Source organism: Exophiala bonariae, assembly GCF_035927105.1.
Source record: "Exophiala bonariae strain CCFEE 5792 chromosome Unknown scaffold_10, whole genome shotgun sequence".
Taxonomy (NCBI): domain Eukaryota; kingdom Fungi; phylum Ascomycota; class Eurotiomycetes; order Chaetothyriales; family Herpotrichiellaceae; genus Exophiala; species Exophiala bonariae.
The window spans coordinates 221445-233095 of NW_027042485.1; the positions used below are offsets into that span (position 1 = coordinate 221445).

General features: G+C 48.8%; 4 protein-coding genes across 4 annotated transcripts; 2 read left to right on the forward strand and 2 right to left on the reverse strand.

The window, feature by feature from the left end:
• Positions 1–593: 593 nt before the first annotated feature.
• LTR84_001355 (uncharacterized protein) lies at positions 594–1673 on the forward strand (the record flags this gene model as incomplete). The annotated part of the gene is made up of 1 exon (XM_064844979.1): positions 594–1673. One exon carries the CDS (start codon positions 594–596, stop codon positions 1671–1673), a length of 1080 nt encoding a protein of 359 aa, XP_064707237.1.
• A 3794-nt stretch (positions 1674–5467) lies between these two features.
• LTR84_001356 (uncharacterized protein) lies at positions 5468–7043 on the forward strand (the record flags this gene model as incomplete). The annotated part of the gene is made up of 3 exons (XM_064844980.1): positions 5468–5641; positions 5697–5762; positions 5814–7043. The coding sequence occupies 3 exons, from the start codon at positions 5468–5470 to the stop codon at positions 7041–7043; spliced, it is 1470 nt and encodes a 489-aa protein (XP_064707238.1).
• A 1044-nt stretch (positions 7044–8087) lies between these two features.
• On the reverse strand, positions 8088–8492 carry LTR84_001357 (uncharacterized protein; the record flags this gene model as incomplete). The annotated part of the gene is made up of 1 exon (XM_064844981.1): positions 8088–8492. One exon carries the CDS (start codon positions 8490–8492, stop codon positions 8088–8090), a length of 405 nt encoding a protein of 134 aa, XP_064707239.1.
• A 2233-nt stretch (positions 8493–10725) lies between these two features.
• Positions 10726–11558, reverse strand: LTR84_001358 (uncharacterized protein; the record flags this gene model as incomplete). The annotated part of the gene is made up of 2 exons (XM_064844982.1): positions 10726–10998; positions 11079–11558. 2 exons carry the CDS (start codon positions 11556–11558, stop codon positions 10726–10728), a joined length of 753 nt encoding a protein of 250 aa, XP_064707240.1.
• Positions 11559–11651: the final 93 nt, after the last annotated feature.

Here is an 11651-nt window from a genome sequence, read left to right on the forward strand (position 1 = left end):
CTTCGATGCCTGCCATGATTTCCTTCCGTAAGTCATCCTCCTTTTCAGCAGGTGCCCATCACTTAGAAACATCAACCCTGGGATGAGGTTCTCTTGCTACCAGCATAAGTGAAGACGCCAAATCCAAAGAACTCTACCTATTCTGCCTACCCATAATGAGTTGCAACGTAAATTGCTCGAACGGCGCCGAAAGGTAAGGCGTTTTGGTAGCATCCTGATGGTAAGCAAGATAAGATCTGCCCTCGTGTGAACAACAACCTTGGATACTGAAGCCACTCTACATCCGTTAATTCCTCCACTCTTTCAAGGAGATAAGGAGACGCGCAGAATATTATGTGCCGGGTTTCAGGCATCAAGCAGCATCCAAAGTCCCTACAATGAATGTCCAACGCTCGGAAAGTCTCGCTCGGAGACTTTTTAACTCTCCGTAACACAATGTGAAGACTTATAAATTGCCTCTATCTAGGCTTGACATCTATGTCTCTTCCAACAAGTTCGTCCACAACATCGACAGCTATACATAATCTCAAATATATAATCTCAATTTCTTACGACATAAGCAAACTGCCAATTTCAAGCAGACATACCCCATTATGAAGTTGTACGATTCACTCATCATCGGCGCTGGACCAGCCGGACTTTCGGCAGCCCTAGGTCTTGGTCGAGTACATAGGAGTTGTGTTGTCTTCTCGAACTCTTCCTATCGCAATGCAGGTGTCCATGCTGCACACTCTATCCTTGGACACGATGGGAAGTCTCCTGAACAAATTCGTCAAGCTGGTCGGAAGGAGGTTGAGTCCTATGGACATGCCGAGTTCATCGAGGCCGCCATAGAAAAAGTCCGTAGAGAAACCAACCAGCAAGGTGGGGACTCCCAAGATGCTTTCGTGGTTGAAGACAATCAAGGCCGAACATGGAGTGGCCGTTCTGTCGTCCTTGCGACCGGTGTGAAGGATCAATTCCCTGATTTGCCAGGGTATGTGGAAAATTGGCCCTCAAACATCTATCAGTGCATGTTTTGTGACGGGCACGAACGTCATCATCTACCCAAAGGTATCTTCGCCTATCCTAAACTCACTCCGATGTATATCAAATTCGCCACTATGGCACACTTCCTCTCTTTACCGCCGGGTTCAGCCCAGGATCCGACCATCCATACAAAGCCTTCATTAGTTACTGTTTTCACCAATGGCCCTGCCAATCCGGACAACGATGAAGCCTTAGCGAAAGGTCTCGAGACACTTGCAGCACATCGAATCAAGATTGATGAACGGCCTGTCACCAAGCTTGTTCCCGACCAGAAGGAAGGGCTGCATGTCCACTTCGGTGACTCCGAGTCCGTGTACATGGGATTTCTCGTTCACAAACCTTGGACTCAGCCTTCAAGGGTGGTCCAATCCATCATTGACCACCTCGGCATTGGCACTGTCGACTCTCCGGTTGGTACATATATTGCGACTTCACCACCATTCAACAGCACAGTCGTCCCTGGTGTGTTTGTAGTGGGAGATGCTGGAACAATGATTACCGCCGTCACATCAGCGATCATGAGCGGTGCTGCTGCCGCTGCCGCTGTGTCACATTTTTGTAACGATCTCGATGATGAGATTGCATTAAAGCGCCATCGAGTGTCTTTTGGCCAGGTCAAGCAAGATGCCGCACTTGAGGGCTAATCTCTCACTGCATGTTACTTTTTTTTGGGTCCGTTAAGGAGGACTATTTCCATCTAACTCAGTGACACTTTGCTATATGCCAACCATACTAAAATCTAGTCACGATGGAAATAAACAATACCATTCATAGACCACTCAAAGACTGTATAGCCTGACAAATGCCCTCTTCCGTCTTGAAGTTACTACACTCAACATCGTGCGTAGAAAAACATGCCCAGCACTGAATCCCCCATCTCTCATGCCCTTGTCGCCAACACGGCCCCTGAAAAGTTCCCAGATCAACTCAACGAGGTTGCCGCGCCTTGGTGACAATTATGTGCGATTCCATGAAACACCCGTGAACCATAGTGAACAAACCCAAAGATCAACACGACATGGCCAAACTGCTGACACATCCCCGAAGCCAAGTAGAGCGTAATCCGGCCCAGATGACCCGGGGCTGAACGACATTGAAGACGAGACGAGGCTTGGTGCGCCAAGGGTGAGGTGGTCAGCGGAGTGTCGGAGGCGCCGGTCCACGGTGTGGTAACCGAGCGCGAGACGATCGTGCATTTCGCAATGGAAACGAACGGCGGTTCAATGATGATTGTTCGCGGCTCCACCAGGGTCTGCAATGGGTTGTGTCGTGTTCGAAAGCGGTAGCTGCCCCCCCTCCCCCTCCCTTTCATGTTGGGATGGCTGATGTGGTGACTTGATAAACGAGACGTCTTGGTTGGTGGCTGCATTGCATGCTTCGTATCTACGATGCTGAACCGATCTAACGATCCACATAGGTATCCTTGTTTCTCTATGGATGTCGTACACTAGTATAGATGTGGTTGCTTGGAACGGTTTGGTTTACGATTCACGGTGGCTCGAGCTTACTGGTGAGAATCAATAGGATATGATATGGCTCCAAGAAAGCCTGGAGGTCTGGGAATATTCGGTTCGGCTTTGGCCTTGTAAGTGAGTCTCATGCAGTGCCAGAGATCCACGTCCATAGTCGCGAGCAAGTGTATTCGACATGAAACATGCCCCTGCAAGATCGCAGGCTTTTTAGAGGGGAAAGAGTTCGTGCAAATCATGGAAGAGCCCAGTGACAAGGGTGGGTCACTGATGTTACGTGGAACGTGACTCTGTATGAGAACCTGGTCTCGTGACCAGAGGGACTAGAATCCAGGGCTCCTCTCACGATTGATAACGATGAACCGAGGCAACTCGGACAGGAGAAGATCATCAGCTGGGCCCGACAGAGTGGTAAAGGAGGGAGACTAAAAGGAGCGACGAAACGGGGGTGGTTGCCTATTTGAAGTCTGCGAGAGAGCGATGGCGACCAGGGCTGTGTAAAGAATCGGGTCATACGCCTTTTGTGTCGCCACTGTTCGTAAAATTACACGAGCAGGCGAGAGAGATCGATCCAGATCCCCCAGAGAGGATGAAATAGAGTTTGACATGACCGGGGATGAGGCCCAAAAGCGTTGCACGAAAGTACCAGGGTGGCCCCAGGGGTGACGGTGACGGTAGTCATCTCTCTTGGGCTCCGGCTTATCCTCCATGTCTGGAAGTCGTTGCAGCCGCTCATCATCTAAGGGAAAGTTCCTGACGATCAGGTTCATACGTAGACAAATCGGGTCATCTTGGTCGCAAGTGGATCTTGTTTTCACTTTCGGATGTTCGGTCACACCGAGCCAAAAATCAACTAGCTAACGTTCCACTCCCCCAGATCAAGATCCGATAGCGCATCAGCCTGTAGTTCGGAATGCCCTACCGATTCACTGTTGATGCAGCTCGATTCTCTGCTGGAGAATACATGTGAAGGTTGCGGGTGCGATCCTTGTAGCTTGTTGATCGCAAGCATGTGAAAGAAGGGGCGGATGTAACGCACGGCGAAGTCGATTTGGAATTCTTATACAAGTCGAACGAAGTCGAGGGGGCAACCCATCATCAGATATTAATCTTCAGCAGGGTGATTCATGCTTGCTGGAATCTGTTGGTTCGATTTGTGATGTGTATTGATTGTAGACATGTTACTGGTAGTTCTGTTGGATTGCCATCGAGAATAGACCCAGCCCCAGACGGCAACGGCCCGACAGAGTTTGCAACTAGCATAATTCAGATCAGACAGAATTCTGACGGCTCTTGCCGTTGTGAGCATAAGCTGAAGAAGAAAGTACTTCTCATCAGCCCAAGGCTGATTGAAGCTTCCATACGAGCCAAGACCCATGGCTCTTCATCAGAGTGTGGCACCATTCTGTGGAAAGATTGTAGGTGTAGCTGATGCATGGAATTTCGGGGCTTTATCGAAAGCGATCCCTAGTTCCATGGGAGATCATGTATCTATCCGCTGTCATATAGCGTTCGTCACACAAAGGTGTCCTGGTAGCCAATCAAGGCAGAGACTTGCACTCAAATCATTGGCCCAGTCAGACTCCGGCTCCGTGCCATCCATTTCCACTGCTTGCAATTACCTTACCGTAAGGTGGAAATGGAGCTTTAGGGTGCTGCTAGCAGAGATCACTCGTCACTGTGGCACCAGCTACCCGCACAACGCAAAGAATGTGACTGGTGGTCCGAGCACTGTTGTGCAAAGGGGGGAGTCAGAATGCTGGCCCGAGGAGCAGATGGTGGAAAATCAAACACTGACTCCCAGGGGAAATATCCAAATTATGAGGGTCCATAATTCAAAGTTACCTAGGTACTTTTCCCACCACAGGCACAGAAGTGTATCCCGGTTGAAGCATCAATCATGGCTATGGTCATAAGACATGCCAATTGCAAAGAGATGCAGGGTGTTGAACGCCACAAATTACACCCTCCCACAGAGCAATGCAGCCTCCACCAGCAAAGCCCTACCCTGGCTTGCAGTAGCGGCCGCTGGTCTGCAGTACGATATTGCGCCTTATCGTATCATGCATCATGTGTGTAGTTCCCAGGAAAAGGCAATCTGCTTTCATCAGCTCTGTGAACAAAACGGCTTGTTCAAAGAAAGCTTGAAACTGCTCAGAGTGGCCGGATGCGGACAATCCGATGCAGACAACGTTCGCAGTTCGAGCGAAAGCAACAAGGTCTAGACACACACAGCTTGTTGAAATGCAAGTTCTGCCACGATGCTTTTCTTTCTGTTCTTCTTGCTTTGACAAAGATTTCCAACTGGTCGGCCTTCAGGTCTCAGGTATTGAGATTGCTTCAAACACCACTCCGCTGCGCAGATAGTAGTTTTGAGACAAAGCATCAGCTAGCGTCACTGAATCCCATTGGAGACAAGCACATCACTCACCGCAACACTATCAACCCCCCTAGTATTGCTGCAGCATACCGGCACCACTCCTCAGGCTGTGGCAACTCCCTCTTCATCTTCCCCAAGGTTCTAGTCCGGGTTCCTGCAACCAGCAGCTCTCCCCACTAGGCAAGGCAGGCAGATAGCATTCCCGTGACAAACTCATCCCAGAACAACGGAGCCTTTCATCGGCTGTCAAGCTGCTTCAAGCACAGTATAGGAGAAAGAACGGCTTGCATTGACAAGTGCCTTACCGCGGGAAGCCTCATCCGTCAACTTGCGTTATCCAACTGCAGCAGGTATTCAACACGCTTCAGCAGCTGATACATAACCAGCCTCTGGGTCGGCAGAGGAAGAGTGAAAGACCACGGAGTCAACAGATTTATCACTCATCACAAGGCTGACTGATATCATACCCAGTCATCGCTAAACAACGGCACCTCTCATCACAGAATAGAGCTATAGAGAGATATTCGATCATCCCTCTGAGATCTTCAACATCGCAAGGCTTTCTTACGGGAATCATTTGCTCGCATCGATGGCATTGAGCTCAGCCACTGCACGACCACCTTCTCCACCACATTCGACAGACGGCAACGAGGTGCACGAGGAAACTCGAATTTCACCAAGGACAGTCATCAAACAGGACCCTTTCACACCCCCAATGGCATCCAGATTGATGGAGTCAGGTGTTCTTGCAGACAACTCATATGTAAGTGACAAATCTTGACGCAAAAATATAAAGCAACAAAGACTGAACATTCCAGGACCCGTATGGTGACCCAACTTACTATCAGACTGCTCCGACTGGAACATACTATCCTCCACCACAGGTAATTCTCCTTGTTCTGAACACTATTGTGAATCCATGCTAATAATAGTAGCCAATGCCAACATCACATCCTGTGTACGCTTCTCCTGAGACTGGCAACGGCATTGGCATTCAGACACGTAGCGGAAGGGCGCTTCGTTCTCCATCATCCCCTGACACACCTGTATCAACGCGCCGATCACAGTCACCCCGGGTCCGAGCCAGAAGAAACATGAAGAGAAACAACAAAAAAGGTGGACCGGTACTTGAAGCGCCCCTCAGTCAGCTGACCAAGGACTACAAGACTCCAGTCCGGGACATGTCAATCTGGGTGCACCGTCCAGTGGAAGAGCGCATGGCCGAGGTTGAGAGGAAGAAAGGATATGTCTCTCGACCCATGAACTCATTCATGTTGTATCGCAGTGCATACGCCGACAGGGTCAAGCAGTTTTGCAAAGAAAACAACCATCAGGTCGTCTCACAAGTCACCGGCGCAAGCTGGCCGATGGAGCCGACAGAAATCCGGGCCTTGTATGAACAACTCGCCATTATGGAGAGAGACAACCACGCTGCAGCCCACCCAGATTACAAATTTGCGCCCAACAAGTCGGTCAAGAGGAGCCGCAACGACGATGCTGCCAGTGACAGTGATCCAGACTGGGAGGGCTCGACCAGGGGTTCCAAACGGAGTCGTAGCATGCGTCGCTTCGACAGCAGAAGCGCATCTTCCACTCCCTTCGACGACAGGCACACTCGCTATGCATATCCCATGACGGCATTGAACCTGTCGGGCTATGAGATGAGCAATCCATACGGTCCACCACCATTGATGGTTGGTCCGGACGGCTTTGTCGGCCAGTACTACCAAGCCTCCGCTCAAATGGGCCCCTACGGCGACCAGATAAGCGACATCAGGTATGAGCGGATGGACGACCCATTTCCACCATATCAACAACAACAACCAAACAACATGCTTGCAGGCATGCCCCTAGGTGGCCACCACGAGCTCTTGACTTCTCAACCACAAGCCATGCAGAACAACTATTACGTCCAAAACGACATTCTTGACCCAAGGCTAGGCCAGTATGGTGCGGACTACCAATTGCTCTATGCGGATGAAGGCGCCGACCAGAGTCAAAAGCGCACAATCTCTTTCGAGCAGCCCATGTCTCAGATCGGAATGGGTTATCAGCCCGAAGCATTTCATCCGGGCTTGGCCACTTTGACGGAGGAACACGATATCTGGGGCGATTCAGGAAATATAGGTGGTGATTTTGACTCGGAGTTTCAGAAATTGGGTTGATAGGCTTTTTTGGATTATTATGGAAGTTTTGGAGTCCAAGTTATGGAATGCGAGGATGTTATTGAGCTGTGGAGAAGAACTCTCTATGTAGCCTCAGGACAGGAAGGTTAGATTCGTGTTGTTTTGTCTTATTTTCTTGCGGTCGACTTGGTGGGGAGAAATATGAAGAAATATGTGAACACCTATATTTTCCTGTTGAAGAAAAGACCCTTAGAGACCCTTTGAATGGTGATGATGTGACGCTTCCAAGATCTCTTGTGAGACAACTGATTCGTAGTTCCTTAAATACCTTGGTGCTTCGACGCACGATCTCATAAGTTTCCAAAAATGTCCCGTCAAATGAAGCGCCAAGTAAGGGGTGGTACAGGGAGATTTCCGACGTTGCTTTGCATGAGAAAAGTACTCCAGATGAAGTGGTATCCGGAAATAGTAGCCAACGCCAATCCCACGAATGCTGAAATTGGTTGAGAGGGCCTTTCGTAGTCGACCAGAAAGCGACTCTGCTGCAACGACAAAGGTTCTCTGTGGTACTACCCATCTGGGTAGTAGTCGTTCGTCAGGAAATAGTCACTGTGACTCCAGCCGTTAGATGATTATTTGCTGTAGGAATTCCGAAAGCATGTCTCAGCAATTGGAACTGCGTCCGACGAGCTTCAGAAAAAGGCCTGGTAGCTAATGTAGCGAGATTTCTCGGAGCTGTCGCCCAAAATTGAGGTACGTGCAGTGGGTTTTCCCAGCCACTTTCGTCTTCGATCTGGCTGGGAGTGACACGGCGAATTTAAGCCTCTAGGGTTACGGAACTGTGTCCTGGGTGGGTACCAGCGACAAAGAACGGATATAGGTTCCCGAAAGTCGTCAAAAGTACCATCACATGCTTGAAATCTCGGCTGAGGTAGTGGCTTTGGTGTCTGCCTTCATCGGCATAAGGCGAAGAAAAGATTGAGTAGAGTTGATCTGGCTGGATGAACATTCCAGTAAATTGAGTTGAGATTCATGACGTTGTAACAGAAACGCGAGGTAGGAAATAAAGGATGAATCAGTATTTCACCCTTCTGGAGATCGCATCACACCATAATTGTTAACTCCAAGATTCATGGCATGCGAATGCTGTTTCGAGCTCGGGGAGACAAATATCGAATTGGTGGCCATTTGATTCTGCTTTGAATGCATCGCATGACATGATGCGCAACCCCAGAGTCGAGCCGAACCTGGAACAATATCAAGTAAACTCGTTGCAGTTTCGAGCTTGAGTATCTGCTCTTCTGGCCCAGAAAGCACCTCGAGCTTACCCATTTGTCGTTCGTAGAGCTCTTTAGCCGCAAGAGCACCCAGGGGGATAAATCGCATTGCGGCTGGGACCGCACCTAAAACATGCTGGCGCTTCAACGTTGAAGAGACTGCTTCATGGAGAGACAGGGAGTTTATCGGGTTTGAACGAGACTTTGACATTGTGAGATATGTATACAGAGCCTGCGAGCAAACGCGTTGTGGATGGAGACACGGGTGGGACAGAAGTAGACATCATGGTGAGAGCAATCCTTCTACGTGATTCGAAGTTACTCGATAGGCATTATTGTTGTTTCAGTCTGTTTGCCGACGGGAAACTTCCGCAGCCAAACAAGGCGTCGGCTCAATAAGCGACATTATGCACGACGCTATGTACCACGTCCAATATCCGGCTACACTCCAACATTTTTGAAAATGCAGGTAATTAAATACTGGACAATGCTTGGGCTCTGTCATACCACTGAAGTAAAATAGCTATTATGACGAAACAAAGAAACGTCCAGTGGGGAAATAATCACACAGTCGGATCAAAACCAGAGCCCTGGGAAGAAAAATGTTACCCAGGTCGCCTACTGAGAGCGTACTAAGTACTTGTTACTCATGTTGGAGACAGTGCTTCGAGTATGAGCTCTCCAGTAGGCTAACCCTTTTATTCAAGTCCACCTCATATTGGTCAGCTGTTCTCCAAGCTCTAAAGCCCAAACCTCTGCTGGATCTTGACCCGCCGCCAGCGCTAAAGGGGGACTGATGTGATTATGCCCGTGAATTTCCCAAACACTCCACGATGACCATGTTTCAGCAGCTTGTATGTAATTCATAATGATGGTCTCATAGCCCAACCTCTCTGCCATGAAATGGCCCACATATCGATAGACGAGACCACCGGGGATTTCTGGAAGGATGTGACTACCGGTGATGAAGGCCCCACCCTAAAGGAAGAGTAATACTGGGGCTCTTGCAGATGTGGTAGGCTTCGGTGGCGAATAGATGTCAAGATGTTGTTTAGGCAGTGATTCGCATGGAAGACTTTGGTAGCTTGTACAGTAGATGGCGTTTAAAATGGAAGGCTTATTCAGAATATCACCAAAGATTTTATAAGTTGGGTCAAGCACCCGGACAATACTGTTTCCTAGTGCTGAAAGTTGCTCCATGCTGCGCTGTCGGACTCTAAGGTGTAGGTAATGTGTCTGAGGACCTGTAAGGTATCTCACTGAGAGACTGTCAACGCCACTTTCCCCAAAACCTAACTCAATATGAGTTTCTGTTCTGTCACACGGTAACTACTACAGCCAGCGTTGACGGGAGAGCACTCCTTACACTCCTGCTCCTCACTCCTTGGGGTTTTAGAAGGATCCACTGAACACTCCCCATCCTCCGTCCACTCCCTTACGTCATAGGAGTGCCAAGCCACCATACATTCTTTATCTTCACGTGATGATAACAGCCCCTTACTTGCTTAGTCATTATATCTCTTTATCTCAAGGACTAACTATATATAGCTTAGCGCCCATATTTTCGGCTCCACAAAGATCCGCCAAGGGATTTCAGTGCGTTTTGAGGGTCTATCCACTGTCACTGGATCACACTCCCAGTGGATTGAGTGGATCCCAGGAGTGCTCTCCCGTCAACGCTGACTACAGCTCAAGACGGGAGCTTCTACCAAAATCAGGAGTGCTCAGGACGATTTCACACGGTTGATGAAAGTCCTGTTCTGCGGCGCGTCCATCCTATGATTGGAGTACCCGGATTCCTGAAGCCCCTGCACAAACAAGCCTATGAGTACTTAGTAGTACTGAGTCCAATGAATGGTAGCTTCTGGTTGCTGCATAGCCATCAAGGCCACCTGAACTCATCCGGCATACCTTTCTTCGGTCACTGTATCACATCTGGATGGGGTTTGGCAGTAACATCTCCATGGAATCCTTGCAGATGTGTTCAACTTCGTCAAATTTGCTACAATGCTCTAGCAAATCCTTTCACACCTTGACACCACTTGGCTAAGAGAGAGGAAATCATCCGAAGAGACAATATTGTGTCACCAGGCTTCCAAGCCTAAATAGGAGAAGAGATAAAGAAGCCCTAGACCGAGGCTTAGTGTATTAGATGGCACATCGCGGAGACTACGACGGCGAGCTAAAGAACAGAGGGAGATGCAATATAGCGAATATGCCGGATCTCAAACAGAGCATCTGCCAGAGGCATGTCAAACGTGGCACAGCATATCAATGAGAACTGTCAAGTCGCTGGAAGACGTTGAAGATTGTAAAAATTACTGCCCAGGTGGAATCCTTCCTCCTGCCAGAGTCTGGAGATCTAAAGTTCGGTATGGAGACAATAACAAGTTTGGTGAATGGTATCCATTCACTAGAACTAAGAGTTTGAACACAATATATTTCTACGCACCTACGGATCGGCCGCCGTCAATCTCCCAATTGACACCCGTGATAAATTTGCCTTCGTCACTCGCCAGATATGCTGCGATATTGGCGATGTCTGTTGGATCAGTCAGCCTGCCTAAGGGCACATTAGATAGAAAGTTGTTTATATTCTCCTCGTTATAAGGCACCCCAACAAATTGTTCGAAAAGACCAGTCCCTGAAAGTAGTGGGCACAGAGCATTTATGCGGATCTGGTCCTTGCCAAACTCGGCGGCGAGTCCTTTTGTAGCCTATTGACTCAGACTTGGTTAGCTTTACAAAGAGCATCGGACAAGGGAAGAAGCTCTGGTATGATGTGGTTATAGCTCACATTTGCCACTGCGCTCTTCGACGCGTTGTACCAAACCAATCCCGGGCGTGGTCTCATCGCTCCTATGCTGGAGATATTGATAATTGATCCTCCGCCTCTTTCTTTGAGTACAGGTAAGGTAGATAGAATGCTCAAGTATATGCTCTTGACATTGACAGACATGACTTTATCGAACTCGGCCTCAGTCACTTCCAGCGTAGGCTTATTCTTATAAGATGTGCCAGCATTATTAACAAGAATATCGAGTCCGCCAAACTTAGACACCGCTAGCTCGACTAGCTTCTCCCAATCCGCTTGTACAGTAACATTTGCGGTAACGATTGTAATATGGCTGTTCGGAGCAGAATGGTATGCAGCAGCTAATCCAGCTTCATTCATGTCCGCGGCGACCACTTGCGCCCCCTCTTCAACAAATTTGTTGACACATGCAAGGCCAAATCCCGAGGCGGCACCTAAAAGTCCGTTCATCATTAATGACATCGTGCTTCTCTAAATGGCAATAGGAAGCTACATGCTGAATGAAAGCGAACGCTATCTCACCTGTTACGATCGCGACCTTTTTAGCTAGTCGCC